The sequence below is a fragment of the Notolepis coatsorum genome, assembly GCF_963971535.1.
Source record: "Notolepis coatsorum genome assembly, chromosome: 7".
Taxonomy (NCBI): Eukaryota; Metazoa; Chordata; class Actinopteri; order Aulopiformes; family Paralepididae; genus Notolepis; species Notolepis coatsorum.
The window spans coordinates 38,873,174-38,895,014 of NC_140171.1; the positions used below are offsets into that span (position 1 = coordinate 38,873,174).

General features: G+C 45.0%; 1 protein-coding gene across 1 annotated transcript in view; it reads right to left on the bottom strand.

Annotated features, from left to right (window-relative positions):
• The window catches only part of LOC311232351 (uncharacterized protein), a gene marked incomplete at its 5' end in the record, with an annotated part of 144,177 nt that overhangs the window by 121,622 nt on the left and 714 nt on the right, over nt 1-21,841 (bottom strand). The window contains one exon of the mRNA XM_084319116.1: nt 11,083-11,184. Within this exon, the coding sequence (XP_084175242.1) occupies nt 11,083-11,184 (102 nt within the window). The remainder of the gene's footprint in view (nt 1-11,082; nt 11,185-21,841) is intronic.

A 21,841-nucleotide genomic window follows, 5' to 3' on the forward strand; every position in this document is an offset into this window, starting at 1 on the left:
CACCGATGAGTGCATCACATTCACCCGTTCACACACCGATGAGTGCATCACATTCACCCGTTCACACATTGATGAGTGCATCACATTCACCCGTTCACACACAGATGAGTGCATCACATTCACCCGTTCACACACCGATGAGTGCATCACATTCACCCGTTCACACACCGATGAGTGCATCACATTCACCCGTTCACACACCGATGAGTGCATCACATTCACCCGTTCACACACCAATGAGTGCATCACATTCACCCGTTCACACACCAATGAGTGCATCACATTCACCCGTTCACACACCAATGAGTGCATCACATTCACCCGTTCACACACCGATGAGTGCATCACATTCACACACAGAGGAGTGCATCGGGAGCACCTCACATTTACCCATTCACACACCGGCGATGATCGGGAGCAGTTAGGGCTTAGGTGTCTTGCTCAAGGACACTTCGACACGCTGCCGGGAGGAACCGAAATTGAACCGGGAACCTTCAGATTACCAAACGACAGCTCTACCTATATAGAGCCAAAGTCGCCCCTATAGGGAGGTGTAGTCTGACGTCACTGGTTGTTCCACCCGTATAGGGATTTATCATTGGGAAAATGGATTATCGGCTATTGTAACAATTCTGCCGCATGGAATTTGAAAAACTTTCCATTTTTGCACAAATTGAGTTCCCTTCTATCACTAACATTATTGTTTAAGCATTTTTGGGAAACATAAGGGAATCTGCGGGTAGGTATAAAGAGTGTCACGTCTGGCACCAGTCTGTCCAGGCTTTCTTCCTCTGATCCATGCCAAGATGTTGACTTGGCTACCGATTCTGTCCGTAGTCTCAGAACACTTCTCTGTATCTACTTTACAGGGTCTGTCACTTACATCAGTCATTGCTGAATTGTAAGTAAGTAAGTCAAACTTTAACTTCTAAACAGATCATTAAAAGATGCTACACAAAAGCAATTAAGCAGTTAAAAATCTAATAAAAACGAAGTAAAATAATAACCCATTATCGGTAGACAGTGGCAATTAGAAAAACCCGAAAATGTGTGGACCTGAAGAAACAGCCATGCATAGCACATTGTTCACACTATTGTTTTTAATAATTGTTAATATGAATACAAGCTACAGTACTGTAAGTAACAATATTAAATCTTTTAAATTAAAACGATCCTGATCAAACCACTGAGCATGTGTGTCCTGTTGATAACTGCACTGTCATCCTGGAAGACACCAAGGAAACTATAAAAGAAGGAAGGTCACTGTGTGTAGCGTGTGAACACACATTGGTGCCAAGTGTGGAGACGTTCAGTTTGGCCGAGTTAAATGGGATCGCTATCTCCTTGTTTGTGGCCTGTAATTTGTTGCATTATTAATTAACTAACTAATGTTTTATATATTGGTTGATGTAACTTATATGTCCTCAGCTTGTATATTTGGCCTCTTCAATAGAACTGGCACCAAAGTCTGGCACCAAACAGCATAGAACGCTGGTATTCTGACGTGATGACCCTTCCTTCTTTTTATAGTTTCCTTGGAAGACACCGCTCCCAACAACACAGAAATGCATCATGTGCCCTGCCGTCTGGATGGATTCCATGTCAGGCTGTCTGCGTGCATACCTGCTGTTGCAAAATGATTTCATCCTGCAACTTTTGGAAGAAACCAATACCATAGAGAAAGGGGGTGTGTGACATTTTGAGGTATGATCTATGACATAATATAAAATGATCATAACTACACATTATAAAAAAAAAATATATATATATATAGTTTATAATAAAACATAAGACACTTGTGGCCCAATGATAAGGATAAGTACTCAATGAAGAAAGCCACTCCCATGAAGAATAATATAAAAATAAAGAAATAAATGAAAATAAAAGATATCAAGAATCCAGGGGCACGTACCCCCCTAGTTTGAATGAGCATGACGCTTCTGCAGGAAATGCACCACTCAACAGCACAAAACCACCACTACACTTTATTAGAAGGATAAACCCCTTGAGATCTCGTTTTCAAGGGGGTCCTTAACAGAAATATACAGAATATACTTTTTGCGTTTGTTGATGTTTCCTTCATTTTGAACATCTCCTGTATGTCTCATTCCTCTGGAAGATTGCATAACAAACATACGGTCATGGCTAATGATCCATTTGCTTGCTATAACAACTATAAATGGTAAATGGTTGCTTTTTTATATAGCGCTTTTATCCAAAATGCTTTACAATTTGTTACTCACATTTTACCCATTCACTCACACATTCACTCACACATTCACACGACGGCGGAGGCAACCATGCAAGGTGCCAACCTGCTCATCGGGAGCAATTAGGGGTTCAGTGTCTTGCTCAAGGACACATCGACAAGCTGCTCGGGAGGAGTGATAATCGAACCAGGAACCTCCGGATTGACAGACGACTGGTCTACCTCCCGAGCCACTTTTACAGTTTACCTGCCGAGTTGGTGTGTGTTTTGAATTCTGAGGGTAACTGTTATAGTAGTGTGGGGTATACGGTGGACGTCGTTGCAATGTATTGGGGCGGAACAGAGTATTTTATGGTCATATTTAGTACATTGTCATGGAATACACCGCTTGAAAACGAGGCTGGCTAGGATAATTAGCTTGCACGGCGCTATTTTACAGTTTACCTGCCGAGTTGGTGTGTGTTTTGAATTCTGAGGGTAACTGTTATAGTAGTGTGGGGTATACGGTGGACGTCGTTGCAATGTATTGGGGCGGAACAGAGTATTTTAGGGTCATATTTAGTACATTGTCATGAGATACTCCGCTTGCTCTGGCTAACTGCTAACGTGCGCGCACTGATGACGACATCAACTCGACTCTCGAGACATTCGCAGCAGCAAAACAAGTCTATTAACAGCCCGTCCATCGGCGCCGGGCATAAAAAGTTAATTAAACTTGACAGACATTATATCAACGATAATTATCTATATCGAGTTATATGAAAATAATTTTATCATTTTATCGCGATAACGTTTTTGGCCATATCGCCCAGCCCTAACCCCCCCCCCCCCCAGAAAAATCGACTTTGCATTTGATATATTGCAAATATATGCCATCACACACACTGGCATTTAAAGGGTTAGAATTATAAAATGAATATGTGGTTTTATGATCAGGGCTGAGGTTGAATAAAAGATTGTATTTTTTTCAATCTGACATTACAAAAAAACAGAAAATCCATCCAAATCAGTGTTCTTGCTAATCATACATTATGCTAGCCTGTTTTTTAACAATAATTTGTGATGCCATCACAAACACTGGCATTTAAAGGGTACAAATAAAAAAAATCCTGCACCAGAATGCAGGAAATGAAGTCTTTGTAACAAAAGAAATTCTGGTGGGGGACCCCAGACCCCCTGCTTAAAAAGTGGCCTGACTGGGGCTGGTTAAAAGCCTCCAATGCTTATTAGTGTGTGTGCGTTTTAACGTTTGCATGTTTCAACCATACATTTCCATTTATAAAAAAGAAATATATATAAATAAATAATATTATAATTTTTTTTTACCTCCTATAATAGTGGGGGTCGCGGCTCTCTGACACCGTTATTTGGGGGTCGTGGCCTGAAAAGTTTGGGAACCCCTGCCTTATTGGAAGACATCTGCACAGCGGCCTCTTGGTCCTCCCTTGTCTTTCTATCTATATCTGTTGGACGTGTCTGAGAGCTCCATCTCTTATTTTATCCTCGCGCAGGAGCCCCTCTACATCTTCTAGTTCTATCCGCCATCAGCTCTATTTTCAATCTTTCAAAATGTTCAGTTGCTATTGCATGCACTTATCTGTGTTTCATTACACGTATGTGTGCATGCTTACCAACTGTTTCGCCTGTTTTATTGCAACACTACTATCACCGACTATGAACGGCCCTTCTAAGGTTTCTCTCCTCCACATTGCCTGTGGTGCATTGTTTCCTATTGCTAGGTTTTAGTGAGTTTTTCCTTACATTCGCGTGGGGTATGTCTGGGAGTATTGCATTCATTTATTTAAAAAATGTTGGACTTCATGGTGTTTTTGTTTTGTTCTTGATTTATTGTGATGTTTCTTCTTGACAAATCAATTTGATTTGATTTGATTTGGGGTTTCTGGGCGCCTTGCCCTTGGTAGGGGTTCTTCATGCATACATTATGCACTGGAATGTCTGTCTCCCCTGCTCTGGTTACAATTCATAACTCCTTCACAGAGCCACCAGGCATTCTGATAATTCCCCTGTGTAATTCTCCTCCTCCTTTGAGGGTGAGAATATTTCATTCGGGGTCAGTGCTTATTCACATGTGTAAAGAGGGGCCCCTTTTGTGCCTGTTACAATTCGTACGCAGTTCTATAAGCCACCCTGCTCTCTGACCCTTTTAGGCTACAAGGCTAGAACAAGGCTTTTTTCAGTCTTTTCCCGCTTTGACTTATGGCTGTATGGCTGGTGTGTTTTATGCACATGGAACAGCTCTGTCGTTTCGGGTTTGACAAGAGCACAAGTGTTCCTCCCTCCCCCTTTTTTTGGGCCAACAGGGGGTGTACTGATCAGAGCGCTGCCTTCACCCTATTGTCAAATTGTATGAATTATAACCAACTAGTTATATTCAGGGGTGCAGTCGTGCACACACGCGGTTACACAGCGTGTTATTAGTAGTCACTCAGGGCAGAAGTGCGCGCAATGATAAGTACCCGGCCGTTGTAGAAAGCTACCCGGCCGGCGGCCGCACACTTCTCACCTAGACTTTGCATAATAATAGGAACCTACGAGAAGGTGGGGGGCTGCTTGATCTACATTGTTATGCATAATAATCATCTGTTCTGTGTGCAACTGAGGGAACATGTATGCGCGTGCGCGGGAGCGCGCGTGCACGTGGCGTGTAACCAGTTCCCATATTACGACTGCACCACTGGTTATATTAATATAATACTAATAATTAATAGCACCTTGCTTTCACTCCCTGTTGTCCCTAGATTTATTTTGTGTGATTGACGGCCACTGCACCGGCTTATACTAGCAGGGGGGCGTGGCCCTGGTCAGTGATAGGTCCATTGAGTTCTTTCAGTGAGCAGTCTAACAGGCAAAGCAAGATGCTACGCCAGGTTATAACTAGGGTTATAATTCATAACCTTTGTTAAAGGTTGAAGGTGAAACCCCATGCACTGGATTAGTGCATCTTGTGACTCTAAAGGAATCACTTCAGCTGTTTTATGTTGGCCTTTACACACACACACACACACACACACACACACACACACACACACACACACACACACACACACACACACACACACAACCACACACAACCACACACACACACACACACACACACACACACACACACACACACACACACACACACACACACACACACACACACACACACACACACACACACACACACACACACACACACACACACACACACACACTAAGTCACCTGACTAGAAGTCAGATGTGATCGCCTGACATATGAAGGGCAGGGCTCTCCTGTTGCAGAGCAGTGAGTGTGTGTGTGTGGGTGTGTGTGTGTGTGTGTGTGTGTGTGTGTGTGTGTGCATGTGCGCGTGTGTGTGCGCGTGTGTGTGTGAGCACTGACACTGAATTTAAAATCAAATAAAAAACAATGGTGACCATGACAATGAGAGGTCATCATTTCCTGTCTGCCAGCCAATCAAGGACCAGTGTATATATATATATATATCAGCTGTTGTGGGAGAGTCACAAAAGGCTGACTACAAGGGTACAGCGGGGGACATGAGGAACAAGACACACGTGCACTGAAGCGTACAGCCACGTGCATGTACAGTATGTTCACACACATACACACTCTCCTTCTCTTTCACACACACACACACACACACACACACATGCTTTATATGAATTCACCAATTCAATTATACATACAGCAGGGTTTGCAGAACATATTTAAATATCTCCGTAATGTCCTGTGAAAATAACTCCCTGCTATTTTTACTTGGTTACCAAGTAACACATGTCCAGTAAAATTGTTTGTTTTTGCTACTGAAACAGAAGTCTTGCTCAAACAGAATTCTCTCTGAAATCCTGTGAGGCGTGTGTGTGTGTGTGCGTGTGCGTGTGTGTGTGTGTGTGTGTGTGTGTGTGTGTGTGTGTGTGTGTGTGTGATACTTAGACACGCACGTATGCTGTGGGTTTCACTTGCACTCCAGTGTGTGTGTGTGCAGCAGAAAAACAAAGAAAGTGTAAAGAGGGTGCGGCTGGGTGGCGCAGCGGAGATTGCGCTCGTCACCAATGCAAGAGACTCCGGTCTCGAATCCGGGTGTCAGCATTGCCTCCGGCTTGGGCCGGCCGTCATACTAACTCATTGGCAGAGTTAGCGGGTGGAAGTCGATGGGTGGTAATCTGGACGTTGTGGACAGCGACTCCTACATGTCGGATGGTGGACGCCTGCACAGCAGAGACAGGAAATAGCGGGGGTAGTGTGAGCCTCCCACACGTTACACCTCGCCAATGAGAGTCCGCGCTGGCAGGTGAAAAGATGTGACAGGCTGCCTCCTCGTGTACCAGAGGGGACACGTGATGTAAGGTTTCTATCCTCCCTACAGCCGACCAGTGGGAGGCATATGCGAGCAACGTTCAAGACAGGGGAGGGGAGAATTCGAAACACGAAATTGGGATGGGAGAAAAATAGAAAAATAAGGAGAAAAAGTAAAAAAAAAAAAAAAAAAAAAAAAAAAAGGGCGTAAGGAGGATTCTATGGAATACATCGCTGGAATACAGCTACCTTAGCGTTATCTAAAAGATAAAAACAATGGTTTGCTTTATTTTTATGTTCTGGCAACATATTTTGGCTAAATATGCCTTGTTTTATAAATGTGTATTGATAACATAGTGCTGTAATTAAATGTTCTAATAAATAATACATGATCAAGTTCAACAACGTGTGCTTTTATTTTGATATTCCTTAATTCCATGAAATTACGTGATACATTAAGTGTGGGGTCGCCAAAACAAATCCTAAATAAAATGGGGTCGTGGTATAAAAAAGTTTGAGAACCCCTGATATAGAGTATAGAGTATTGTTCCCGCCATGGCTACCCATTACAGCAGAAACATGGCAAATTATTTATGCAAAATTATAGGACAAGAATACAAATGTCCTAGTTGTTTGGCCCACACATATAAACATAGACACAGACAGACACAGACAGATAGACAGATAGACAGACGGACAAATAAGATAAGATATTCCTGATATTGATCCCCTTAGGGAAATTTAGGCATCATAGCAGCATGGGGGAGGGGGGAGGGGAGGTACAAGTATGGGTATGGTAATAGTAGAAGACATAAATATAGGCAATAAAATTATAGTACAGTAAAAAGACAGACAGGTGCGGCTGGGTAGTGCAGTGGACTAAGCACTCGCCTCAGAGACCATGGGATCGAATCCAGCTGTCAGCGGTACCTCCGGCTTAGTCAGTCGTCCCTACTAACACAATTGGCAGTGTTAGCGGGTGGGAAGCCAGTGGGGTATGTGTCCTGGTCGTTGTAAACTGCGACTCCTACTGGTCGGTCGGGGTGCCTGTTCAGCAAGGAGGGGATCTGGGGGAAATAGCGTGAACCTCTGCACGCGTTACATTCCTCCAGTGAAACTCCTCGCTGTCAGGTGAAAAGAAGCGGCTGGTGACTCCACATGTATCGGAGGAGGCATGTGGTAGTTCTACACCCTCCCCAGGCCGACAGTGGGGCAATGCGCACAACGACCAGTAAGGGAATTGGCATAACGACTAAATTGGGATGGGTGAAAAATACAGAAAGCCCAAAAATAAATAGAATAAAAAAAAGACACAGACAGACAGACAGACAGACAGACAGACAGACAGACAGACAGACAGACAGACAGACAGACAGACAGACAGACAGACAGACAGACAAACAGACAGACAGCCCCCCACCCTCCTTGTGACATCTTGTGACAACTGTAAATCATACTACCAGAGGACAGGACAGGAGATGGGGTGGGAGGGGGTTGTACTGTTAGTAGTATACATGTAGACACCGTTTTAATCACCGCCCCCATCCCCCCTCCACCCATACACCACTTTCAGTGGAATGTGGGTGATGGGTGAAGAGGCGGGGGTGAAAACAGCTGTGAGAGAGAAAGAGGAGGGGGGGGGGGTGGTGATGTCAGGCCAACTACAGCTCAGAGTGGAGGGGTGTGTGTGTGAGTGTGTGTGTGTGTGTGTGTGTGTGTGTGTGTGTGTGCGTGCGTGCGTGCGTGCGTGCGTGCGTGCGTGCGTGTGTGTGTGTGTGTGTGTGTGCGCAGGGGGGGGGGGGCTGACATGGCTGATGGGGATGATGTCATTGTCACGGTGACATAGCGGAAGGAGAATCAGTTAGTTTGAACAGAGTACCTGGCAGCTTCGTCCTGCAGCCTCCAATGGGTTTGTATGTTCTGTGTGTTTGTGCCTCAGTCAAGCGTTACCAGGGGACTTTAGACAAATTGTGTGCCATGGTATCATCTTCTAGGCCAGCTGTCACCCTATCACACTGCCAGTACATACTGTGGCTCAAACAGCTGCACTGAGGGACAACAAGAGGGGAAGGAAGCACTGCAGACGGCAGTGAAATCATAGACATATCTAGTTGTTACATTAAAACTAGGAGGGCTTTAGGATCTCTATCAGCGTTTTGAGATATAAATGCCAGAATACGTTTTGAGTATCCAGAAGAGCGATATGTAAATGCTATGATCATCCATTCATTCAACATCAAACATTTCTGCACTACTCTTGTGTAAACGTGACAAACGTGAAATGATAATAAATGAACTTTATCAATGCGTGACGTGTCATTCAGTTCAGGATTAAAACCTCTGCTTCACAGCTGTCTGACAACCGTAAGCTGATACTCAGTCAGAGCTATATAACAGCATCAGCATTACTGAGAACCCCACTCTACTTTTCATAAATTTGTGTGTGTGTGACTACTGAGTGCAGTGTTTCCCCCCTGATGCAATAAGCTTTACCTCCTCCATTTGAGTTATCATCATTATGATAAAAATCCCTGTTATGTAAAACATTTAAACAAAATAAAACGTAAAAAAAAAGAAGCAAAAACTAAAAGCAAATTATGACGAAACTGAATAACTTGTGATAAAGAGGTCAAATTAAATGCAAGAGCAAATATAAGCCCATCGCATAAGGAACTACATAATGCACCTCAACCAGCCAAGCCAACAACACAGGACAGAAGCTTGGAGTTCAAACAACTGGGATATTAAATTACCATTTGATATTTTTTTCTTTTTTGCCATTTATCTTTTTCAGAACCAATGTTAATTTTGAGCTGATGTCAATCAAACATCATACACAATTTGATTTAAAGTGATTTGAAGTGTAAACAACTGATAGAGACCCCTGTCTCCGTTGGAGACCCCTGTCGTCTTTGGAGACACACATAGGGTGACCAGATGCAAAAAGTCCAAAAGCAGGACAACAGTAAGATTTTGGTGGGACAAAGTGGGACAGATAGATAATGTAATTTTTTTATTAGAATAACTCGTCTTCACCAAATAGATAAAGGTTAAATCAAAATAAATACAAATTAAATACAGAATTATATCTCTCCACATTCATCTTGGCACTGGCAGCCGGCTTGTTACCACCTAACATCTGTTTTAAATATTCAAACTTTATCACTTGACAGGAATGTCTTGTGTTCGATATTCCCTGTTAACACATGCAGAACTAGGGAACACTAGGGAACAAAAATAATAATACAAATAAATTGTGTTTCTCTATAACTATGGATAACTATGGATGTAGCTTTTGTACGACCACACAATATTTTTTTTGCAATATCTGAGTCTGGCCAAATGACAGGAGCTAGCTTGCTACCACAGTCGGCTGACCTGTATGAATGGGAGTGTTGTACAGTGTGATAGATGCTTGTTATCGCCGCTGCAGTGACCTTGTCTGTCTGGCTATAATTTTTTGGTTTAAGAAGAAACATATCCATAGATCTGGATGTTTCTTTTTGGTGAGCCACTTTCATGTGAGACTCACGTCCACTGTGGCGCTTCAAGTCGTATTCTCCTCCATGAGCAATTGAAAAACGAACTATGACACAAAACACAGAAAGCTCCCTGAGGATTGCCTGACATTGGCCTCACCCAGGCATGTGTCGTTTGCCAGTCTTGGTTGTAACTGCAGGTCAGTTTATTTTTACTGCTTTCCATCTTGATTCATAGTTTGCTTGTAATGTTGTTGTGTTTTCTTTTTTGACAGCTCGCTAAACGTTGACAGCGCGCAACATTTTGACAGCGTGCTAAATTACTATAACCAATCAGATCTGCGATATGAGGTAGCGTCACTCTCACGAGCAGAGCGCTAAATTACTACCTAACCAATCAGATCTGCGATATGAGGTAGCGACACGAGCAGAGCAATGTGTGTGGACAAGAGGCGGGTTGCTACGTTTACTGTAGGGAGGGGCTTTTAGACCAATGTTTTTTTTTTGCTTCGAAAAGAGGGACATCTTCTCAATATGTGGGACGCGGGACATTCGGTCAAATGGTGGGACAGTACAACCAAAAGGGGGACACCTGGTCACCCTAGACACACATCATGGTGGGATTGTTTGGCTGTTGCTGTTTTGGTCGCTTTAATAAATTGTAACAGTACAACTGGCAAAATAGCAAACGTTGGCAGCAGAGCTGTACATCAGCTTTAGGTAATATAGTCAACACCACAGTGCACCTATCCAAATGGTTAGGTTAATATTATTTGCATAATATTAACCTAACCGCATTTGATTGGACTCAAAAGCTGGACTCCCTGTCAGGTTTGGTTCAGGTCAATGACCTATCCAGACCTATCCAGGCCTATCCAGGCCTATCTAGAACTATCCAGACCTCTCCAAGCTTCTCCAGGCCTATCCAGAACTATCCAAGCCAAGCCAGACCTATCCATGCCTATCCAGGCCATGGATCCAAATCCTCCAACTGTTCTGTGTAGGATGTGAGGCATTGAACGCACCTTTGTGCAGGTTTGAGTTAATATTGGTAACAGGTGTCTGCTTCAGGTAAGGGTAGTGAACCTTACCTGGTTACAGGTGCTGATGTCCACTCCGCCTTTCAGGAACTCCAGGACCTTGTCGATGTTCCCAGCCCTGGCAGCCCGCAGGAAACTGGTGTTGCTGTCCGACTAGAGAGAAGGAGAAAGAGAGAAAGGAGGCAGGGAGGGACAGAAAGTGAAAAGAATTATAAAATGTTAGAGTACAGAAATAGAAGCATTGACACTAGCAAGAAGGATGAATACATATACGATATGTCAGAACTACAACAGGAATGAAGTTTACCCAGCTGAGTTAACTGCTAGGTAACGACGAAACGGTGTATAGGCAGCTGAAGAAATTTGCCATCGGCCCCCAGATTCTACTGGCTTCTACAGAGACAGAGAGCCTCCAGACTGGTCCTCTACAGAGACAGAGAGCCTCCAGACTGGTCTCTTCTACAGAGACAGAGAGCATCCTGACTGGTCTCTTCTACAGAGACAGAGAGCCTCTTGACTGGTCTCTTCTACAGAGACAGAGAGCATCCTGACTGGTCTCTTCTACAGAGACAGAGAGCATCCTGACTGGTCTCTTCTACAGAGACATGACAGAGAGCCTCCTGACTGGTCCTCTACAGAGACAGAGAGCATCCTGACTGGTCTCTTCTACAGAGACATGACAGAGAGCCTCCTGACTGGTCTTCTACAGAGACAGAGAGCATCCTGACTGGTCTTCTACAGAGACAGAGAGCATCCTGACTGGTCTCTTCTACAGAGACATGACAGAGAGCCTCCTGACTGGTCTCTTCTACAGAGACATGACAGAGAGCCTCCTGGCTGGTCTTCTACAGAGACAGAGAGCCTCCTGACTGGTCTTCTACAGAGACAGAGAGCCTCCTGGCTGGATGCATCACCGCCTGGTATGGAAACTGTTCTGCCCTTGACCTCAAAGCGCTACAGAGGGTCATGCAAACTGCTCAGAACATCTGTGGTTGTGAGCTTCCCTCCCTCCAGGACATATACAACAGACAATGTGTCAGTAAAGCCTGCAGGATTATTAAGGACCCCAGCCACCCCAACCACAAACTGTTTCAGCTGTTGTCAATCCGGGAAACCAGCCTCAAAGCCCGGACCACTGACTCCCAGACAGCCTTTTCCTTAGTTTGACTCGTGAACAAACAACACTAGAGGTTTGACTTCCGGTCTGTGACTGGAGTAATACAGTGCCATTCTCTGGTACTGATTTGCACACACTACTGTTTGCACATGCAGAAGCCAGTGCTACATTATTATACTGCCACTGCACCCACCACCCCCACATTGTGACTACATTGTGATTATTGTATTGTACATCTTCTTTCATATATCATTGCTATGCTGCTAATTTTAAAATATTTACACTACTTTACTGCTTATTTTTTGTACTACTTTATGTTGACGCTGCTGCTAGGCAGAGGAGCCAAGAACAAAGACGTTCACTCCTCTATGCTGTAACAGAATAGGGATATTCTGATTCTGATTCAGAGTACATTTAATGCTTTTATTATCAATAGATACACCAGGTTCAATGCAATTACTTCATGCAAGATTAGGACAGCTGACTACTGAGTAGTTGAATTCGACCCCTGTGCCAGTCACAAATCATACACATCAACCCCATCATCATCGTTAACCCTTTCAGGTGCATGATGCTTTGGAACGTCTTCCATTTTAGAATTCGAAACCTCAACAGCTTTCAATGGCTGGTAGTCACTGTAACGTTGTCATTAGAAGTTTCAGGCTAAATGCTGAAACACACATGTAAGATGGACGACACACAGGAACACACACACACACACACACACATGTAAGATGGGCGACACACAGGAACACACACACACACATGTAAGATGGGTGACACACAGGAACACACACACACACAGACATGTAAGATGGGTGACACACAGGAACACACACACACATGTAATATGGGCGACACACAGGAACACACACACACACACATGTAAGATGGGGGACACACAGGAACACACACACACACACACACATGTAAGATGGGCGACACACAGGAACACACACACACACACATGTAAGATGGGCGACACACAGGAACACACACACACATGTAAGATGGGGGACACACAGGAACACACACACACGTAAGATGGGGGACACACAGGAACACACACACACATGTAAGATGGGCGACACACAGGAACACACACACACATGTAAGATGGGGGACACACAGGAACACACACACATGTAAGATGGGCGACACACAGGAACACACACACACACATGTAAGATGGGGGACACACAGGAACACACACACATGTAAGATGGGGGACACACAGGAACACACACACATGTAAGATGAGCGACACATAGGAACACACACACACACATGTAAGATGGGGGACACACAGGAACACACACACACATGTAAGATGAGCGACACATAGGAACACACACACACATGTAAGATGGGGGACACACAGGAACACACACACACATGTAAGATGGGCGACACACAGGAACACACACACACATGTAAGATGGGGGACACACAGGAACACACACACACATGTAAGATGGGCGACACACAGGAACACACACACACATGTAAGATGGGCGACACACAGGAACACACACACATATGCATTGGGTTGCCTCTCTGTGCTTGACCTATCCCGTCGTCCTTCCCCCTGGGAGCAGACATGGGCTGCGGCGTGTGCCGCGCCCGGTAACCAATCTGAGTGCTCCTGTCCATCTTCGTCAGGGACGCAACAACGTTAGCGATCTGTTCTGCATGTTTTTCCTTTGGGTTTATCACTTTTTCTGGGTGGGGGGGGGGGGGGGGGGGGGCACGGTGGGAAACATGCAAACTCCACACAGAAAGGCCCGAGAGATACCCCACCTGGCAACCCGGTCCCCAGGTGGGAATCGAACCCAGGACCTTCTTGCTGTGTGGCGATAGTGTTAACCACTACACCACCGTGCCGCCTGCTACACCACCGGTGGTTTCATGAAAAGCAGATACAGTAGGATGGTTGTAGAGAGCGCTGAGCTGGAGAGTCTTTTATCACTAGATAGAGAGTTCCCACTAGATAGAGAGAGTTCCCACTAGATAGAGTTCCCACTAGATAGAGTTCCCACTAGATAGAGTTCCCACTAGATAGAGAGTTCCCACTAGATAGAGAGAGTTCCCACTAGATAGAGAGAGTTCCCACTAGATAGAGAGTTCCCACTAGATCGAGAGAGTTCCCACTAGATAGAGAGAGTTCCCACTAGATAGAGAGAGTTCCCACTAGATAGAGAGTTCCCACTAGAGAGAGTTCCCACTAGATAGAGTTCCCACTAGATAGAGAGTTCCCACTAGATAGAGAGAGTTCCCACTAGATAGAGTTCCCACTAGATAGAGAGAGTTCCCACTAGATAGAGAGAGTTCCCACTAGATAGAGAGAGTTCCCACTCTCATCAATACTTTGTGATCTAAATTTAACTTTCAGACACATAGACTACTGAGAGAGGAGACATACGGCTGAAAACCGTAGACATGCACACACACACACACACACACGCACGCACGCACGCACGCACGCACGCACACACACACACACACACACACACACACACACACACACACACACACACACACACACACACACACACACACACACACACACACACACACACACACACACACACACACACACACACACACACACACACAAAGCACAAGTGCCATTTTAAAGTTAGTGTGTGTGTGTGTGTGTGTGTGTGTGTGTGTGTGTGTGTGTGTGTGTGTGTGTGTGTGTGTGTGTGTGTGTGTGTGTGTGTGTGTGTGTGTGTGTGTGTGTGTGTGTGTGTGTGTGTGTGTGTGTGTGTGTGTGTGTGTGTGTGTGTGTGTGTGTGTGTGTGTGTGTGTGTGTGTGTGTGTATTGTAACATCAGAGCTACATTTATGACATACACAACTGGACCAACTAGACCTATATGTTTCAAACCCTTCTAATATATGGACCTAGCTTTTCTGCCAATGTAACTGAAGAAGCCAGACACCAACAGGACCGTTGGCCTCTGACCTGGTTTACATATCGCCTGTAAACATTCCTCAAGACAACGTGAGCGGTTACAGATTTAAAAGTGAATATTTATGTTGGGGTTTAGTTAGCGCTGGGAAATATACAGATATGGATTCTTTATGGTCTATCTGCATTATTGTATTGTGGGATTTAGGTTTTTATTATATTGTTAAGGGTGAAACACAATTTGCTTGTGTAAATGAGTCATAAAAGTAAATATTAAAGCTGCACTATATGGCAGATTGGCACTCTGTCACCATGAAAGGTAACTGCACCTTGTTTAAACATGGCGGATGATAGAATAGTATGGTATAATAATCCATAGTCCCACCATCAAGCAAACTTCCCATTACCATGCTGTTAAATATGAGCATAACATGGATTTCTTAACATATGATTATCCATACATAAGCAGATGTCCTGATATATATGTGTATATAGTTATCGAAACATATCTGACAAACAAACACATTTATCTGACAAAATAGTAGTGCCTTGCGGAGAAACCTCATGTTATACCAAGTACATGCTATTAGGGGTGGGGGAAAAAATCGATACGTAGTAGTATCGCGATACTTTCCGTAGCAATACTGTATCGATACAGGGATGCCAAGTATCGATATTTAATTATTATAAAAAAAAAAAAAGGAAGTTGCATTGTTCATTTCAATACCTGTAATAGTACAGTAGTTCACACACACATGTGCATTCAGTTAAGTTGGAATATGACTGTAATACAAACAGTTCAGTTTGTCAGGTACATGCAACACAGATTACAGTGTTTACATCTGTCTGCTTGAGAAAATACCATGTTCTGCAATAAAAATTATTGAAGTGAGATGAACAGACTGAACTTTATTTTATTAGATAAAACATGTTGACAAAGTTTTACTTTGCAGTTGAAAAAAGGTAATAATTCGCAATATATCGCAATATTAATATCGCAATACTCAGCATATCGAAATACATTTAGTATCGCAATACTATCGTATCGTGACTCAAGTATCGTGAGGCCTCTGGTGATTCCCACCCCATGCTATGCTAAGTCCCTTTACTCCTTGCGTTGAGACATTAAGTGAGGGAAAGGTTTTAACCTCTTAATAGTGGGGTCAATACTGTGGCAGAACACACAGCACAGTGTGTGTTAACTCGTAATGTCAGCAGAATCCTCCTCTCCTCGGTGTGACTGGGACAAGGCTCCGCCCCCTAACCGAGGTCAAGACACACACACACACACACACACACACACACACACACACACACACACACACACACACACACACACACACACACACACACACACACACACACACACACACACACACACACACACACACACACACACACACACACACACACACACACACACACACACACACACACACACACACACACACACACACACACACACAGCAGCAGCATAGAGCACAACACCTGGTCTAGAAGGAGCAGGAGGATCCATGCAACGCAAATCATAGAAAACAAACAGACAAACAAAAGACCACCAAGCTACAATGTAATAAATCAACCAAGAAGCTGTAATGAATATGAATATGTAATGTATCTCCCCGTCTCTTACCAGCATGTCATCAGTTTCTGATCCAGGGTGAGCAGCCCCACAGTAGCCAGGTTGTCGGTTCAAATCCGTGTCGCTCCCAATGGCCTTGCTGCACATTGCTGCGTTACCCATGGTTACCAGTCAAACTGTCTGAACCTTTCCACCACTAAAACTCAGCTCCCTTCAGGAGAGTGGCTCCCAATAACACTTCAGTGCGCAAACCCAAACCTTGCGCCCAAATAAAGGCCTGTGCGATGAAAACCCACCAGTCTACCTTAAACAACCAATGGCTGGCCTACTGTGTCCATTGACCTTTTAAAAGCACCCGTCAAACCTGTGTTTTATCCCTTTCCTGTCATATCCAATGCAACTCCAGCCACATTTTCACTCAGACACGATCACTACCCTTCTATCCTCTCTTCCTGTTCCCCTCTGAACCCGTGCCCAGCCAGAACCTAACCTCCCGTGCCTAGATGTTCCTGTACCACTGGGTATCTCTCTCTCTCTGTCGCTCTGTGTGTGTGAGCATCCTCTCTGCCTCTATCTGTGGGAGTGACAACTGCAGCCATAAACACTCAGTTCCCCCTGCCCTGGCTATTTTTACCCCATCAGGCCTCCCACTCTCCTCTCCAGCTAGGCCCCCATGGCCCTCGCTGTCTCTGCCCAGTGTGGGATGCACGGCAGCTGGGTATAAGTCCGACCAGAGCACCCCCCCCCCCCTCCCCTGCAGTGCCCTAGGAATGCCAAGGGTCATGTTGGAGAGGTGGAATTTGAGCCTAAACACACACCTCAGATTAGATTAGAGTAATGTCGGCACGGTGGTGTAGTGGTTAACACTGTCGCCTCACAGCAAGAAGGTCCAGGGTTCGATTCCCGCTTGGGGACCAGGTTTCCATGATGCCAGGTACTCAGGTGGGGTACCTCCCAGGCCTTTCTGTGTGGAGTTTGCATGTTCTCCCCGTGCTAGCAAGGGTTTCCCCCCCGATAAGATAAACCCAATGGAAAAACATGCACAACAGATCGCTAACGCTGTGGCGTCCTTGACGAAGACGGACAGGAGCACTTGGATTGGTCCCCGGGGCGCGACTCACGTTGACGCCCTATCTGCTCCTGGCTGCCCATGGGGGGAAGGACAACGGGATGGGAAAAGTGCAGAGAGACATTTCATCGTCGACTCAGTGCATGTGTGTGTGTTCCTGTGGGTCGTCCATCTCGCGCGTATGTGTTAAAAAACTGCATGACAAATAAAGACTTCTAGTCTTCTAGTCTAACAATGATTATGTCACCATTAAAATAATCCGAAACACGTTTGATCCAGGATCAGCGGAGGAGGAGCTTCAAACTCTTTTGCAACACCCTCACGGACATTTCACCCTGAAGGGTTTGAGCCGGTGGTGGCATAAAAATTACACAAAGATGATGTAATCCAGCTCCTGAAAAGCAAGACTGTAATCCAAATCCAAAAGATGACACTATTAGATTTGAGTAGAAGTGTGCACAGCTGACCTGTCTTAAACTAGGTGCAGGAAAGGTAAACGTGGAGGCCGAAGCCGAGGAACATCCACACACTAGCTTACAGCTGCCGATACTTCACTATGCTATGTTTCAACTAGGGCTGCCCCCTCGCACTTGATTAATCGATCGGTTTGATGTCAGTTGACCAAGTCTTTGTTAGTCGCTTAGTCATTTTGATGCTTTTTCCTATGTGGATTTATTTCCTGAAAAATTTTATGCATCTCTCTGGTAAGCACTTGATTTAAAACGGTCCTTCTAAATGACTGAACGTGGGCCACACAATTTGACAGATTAGTCGACTAAGAATGTCTTTAGTATACAGGAGGACTGCTGCCTGGTTTCACTCCAACTGGGTCTTCGGTAGGGAAAAACGGCACGGTGTTGTAGTGGTTAACACTGTCGCCTCACAGAAGGTCCTGGGTTCGATTCCCGCTTGGGGACCAGGTTGCCGGGTTGCCAGATACCCAGGTGGGGTGTCTCCCGGGCCTGGAGTGTGCATGTTCTCCTTGTGCTCGCAAGGGTTTCCCCTCCAGAAAAAGAGATAAACCAATGGAAAAACATGCAGATTGTCCCTGAAGAAGCTGGACAGGAGCACTTGGATTGGTCCCCGGGTCGCCCATCTTGCATGTGTGTGTTCATCTGCATGACAAATAAAGAATTCTTCTTAATCCAGTGTACAGATATTCCTACCATTAAAAGGATCATTGGAATTCTTCAATAGCATCAATGAGAAACATAAATATGGACTTGAAGGTGTGGCTGGGTAGTGTAGAGGTCTAAGCACTCGCCTACCACAGAGACCAGGGTTCAATTCCTGACAGCTGTACCTCCGGCTTGGTCAGCCGTCCCTACGAACACACTTGGCAGTGTTTAAGTTTAAGTTTAAGTTTATTTGGATCCCCATTAGCCACAGCAGTGCTGGGGCTATTCTTCCTGGGGTCCATAACACATAAAATACAGTTACAGACGTATACACTCACAACATTTACATGTCATACAGACAATTAAAACAACAATAAAAACCCTTATACACTCATAACATTTACATGACATACAGACCATTAAAACAACAATAAAAACCCTTATACACTCAACATTTACATGTCATACAGACAAGTAAAACAACAGTAAAAACCCTAATCAAATTCATAATACAATATAAAAATACAAAATTATACAATATTTTAATAATATATCCCTATCAGACACATGCCTTTTCATCCATATATACCTATCTCTTTATCAGACACATACATTTTAATTTACGTAGCGGGTGGACAACTGGTGGGGTTATCCTGGTCACTGCAACAGCGACTCCTACTGGTCATTTAGGGGCGCCTGTTCAGCAGGGAGGGGATCTTGGGGAGATAGCGTGAACCTCTGCGCACGTTACATTCTCCCAGTGAAACTCCTAGCTGTCAGGTGAAAAGACGCGGCCGGCGACTCCACATGTATCGGTGGAGGCATGTGGTAGGCTACACCATCCCCAGACCGACAGTAGAGCAGCATGTGGTAAATGGCTGCATTTATATAGTGCTTTTATCCAAAGCGCTTTACAATTTGTTCCTCACATTTTACCCATTCACTCACACATTCACACACCGACGGTGGAGGCAACCATGCAAGGTGCCAACCAGCTCATCAGGAGCAATTAGGGGTGAAGTGTCTTGCTCAAGGACACTTCAACACGCTGCCCGGGAGGAGTGGAAATCGAACTGGGAACCTCCGGATTACCAGACGCCTGCTCTACCTCCCACGGACCAACAGTATAGGGCAGCATGTGATACAACACCCTCCCCAGACCGACAGTAGAGCAGCATGTGGTAGTCTACACCCTCCCCAGACAGACAGTAGAGCAGCATTTGGTAGTCTAGACTCTACATACACCCTCCCCAGACCGACAGTAGGGCAGCATGTGGTAGTCTACACCCTCCCCAGACCGACAGTAGGGCAGCATGTGGTAGTCTACACCCTCTCCAGACCGACAGTAGAGCAGCATGTGGTAGTCTACACCCTCCCCAGACCGACAGTAGGGCAGCATGTGGTAGTCTACACCCTCCCCAGACAGACAGTAGAGCAGCATGTGGTAGTCTACACCCTCCCCAGACCGACAGTAGGGCAGCATATGGTAGTCTGTGGTAGGCATAACGACTAAATTGGGGGATAGGAGAAAAGGAGAAAAAATAAAATGGACTTGAAAGAAAGGTTTGCCAACTTGTACCAACAACAGTCACTTATAGACAGAACACTGCTATCCTCGCTGTTGAAACAGATGTATGCTAACTATTGGACAGTGGGCAGCAGTGGCCAGGAGGTAGAGCGGATGTCTGGTAATCGTAAAGTTCCTGGTTCGATTCTGACTTCTCCCAGCAGCGTGTCAAAGTGTCCTTGAGCAAGACATTAAGCCCCAATGAGCAGGTCGGCACCTTGCATGGTATAATCGTCGGTATGTGAATGGGTGAGTGAATAGGTGACTGTGAGGCATAAGTTGTATAAATTAAAAGTGCTATATAAATGCAGTCCAATTACCATTTATTGTGTAATGTAACAAAGTGACATTAATCAATATGGAGGCTCCTGGACAGGGCCAGACATGCCATTAAGATTTAAGATTAAACTGGACTTTGAAGAAGTCTTTATTCATTGCACACATTGACAATGTCGTCATGCAGCGACACACACATGCAATTTTTAGGTCACAAATAAAATATCGTCTCTGCGCTTGACCCATCCCGTCGTCCTTCCCCCCCAAGGGCAGCCGGGAGCAGACACGGGCTGCGGCGTGGGGCCGCCCCCGGGAACCAATCCAAGTGCTCCTGTCCGTCTTCGTCAGGGACATGACAGCGTTAGCGATCTGTTCTGCATGTTTTTCCATTGGGTTTATATTCTGGAGGAGAAACCCTTGCGAGCACGGGGAGAACATGCAAACTCCACACAAAAAGGCCCGGGATATACCCCACCTGGGTACCTGGCAATGCGGCGACCTGGTCCCCAAGCGGGAATCAAACCCTGGACCTTCTAGCTGTGAGGCTACAGTGTTAACCACTACACCACCGTGCCGCATTCGTGTGTGTGTGTGTGTGTGTGTGTGTGTGTGTGTGTGTGTGTGTGTGTGTGTGTGTGTGTGTGTGTGTGTGTGTGTGTGATAATTGACTAGATTTCTGGCTGAAATACTGTAGGACACTGGCCTTTCCCCAATCAGTGTACCATATTGCAGACCACACTCAGAAAGTCTCTTTGTCTCTTCTAAACCCAGTCCACCTGCCTGTGTCTCCCTGTCTCCCTCCCTGCCCACTGTGCTAACGTGGAGATTGGATTGCTAAAAGGTCAGCATTAATCCCTGTATCTGTGCAGGATCTGTGTAGATGTGATGGGAGGGTAGAGGATTACAGCACGCACTCTGCCCAAGTCTGTCATCACACCTGAGGAAATCCCACAGTAACATCAACATCACACAGCTGGGAATCTTCATACAGGAAAAGGAGCCACTCATTTGGCTCCACAAGTAGACACGGTCGGGAGGGATACCTACGTAGTACATCGTCATGGATACATACTGTAGTATACGGTAGATAGGGATCATTTGTTTTATAGATTACTTGTATAGTTTAGTTATTTTATAAATTCCATGAAAATTAAATCATTCTATAATC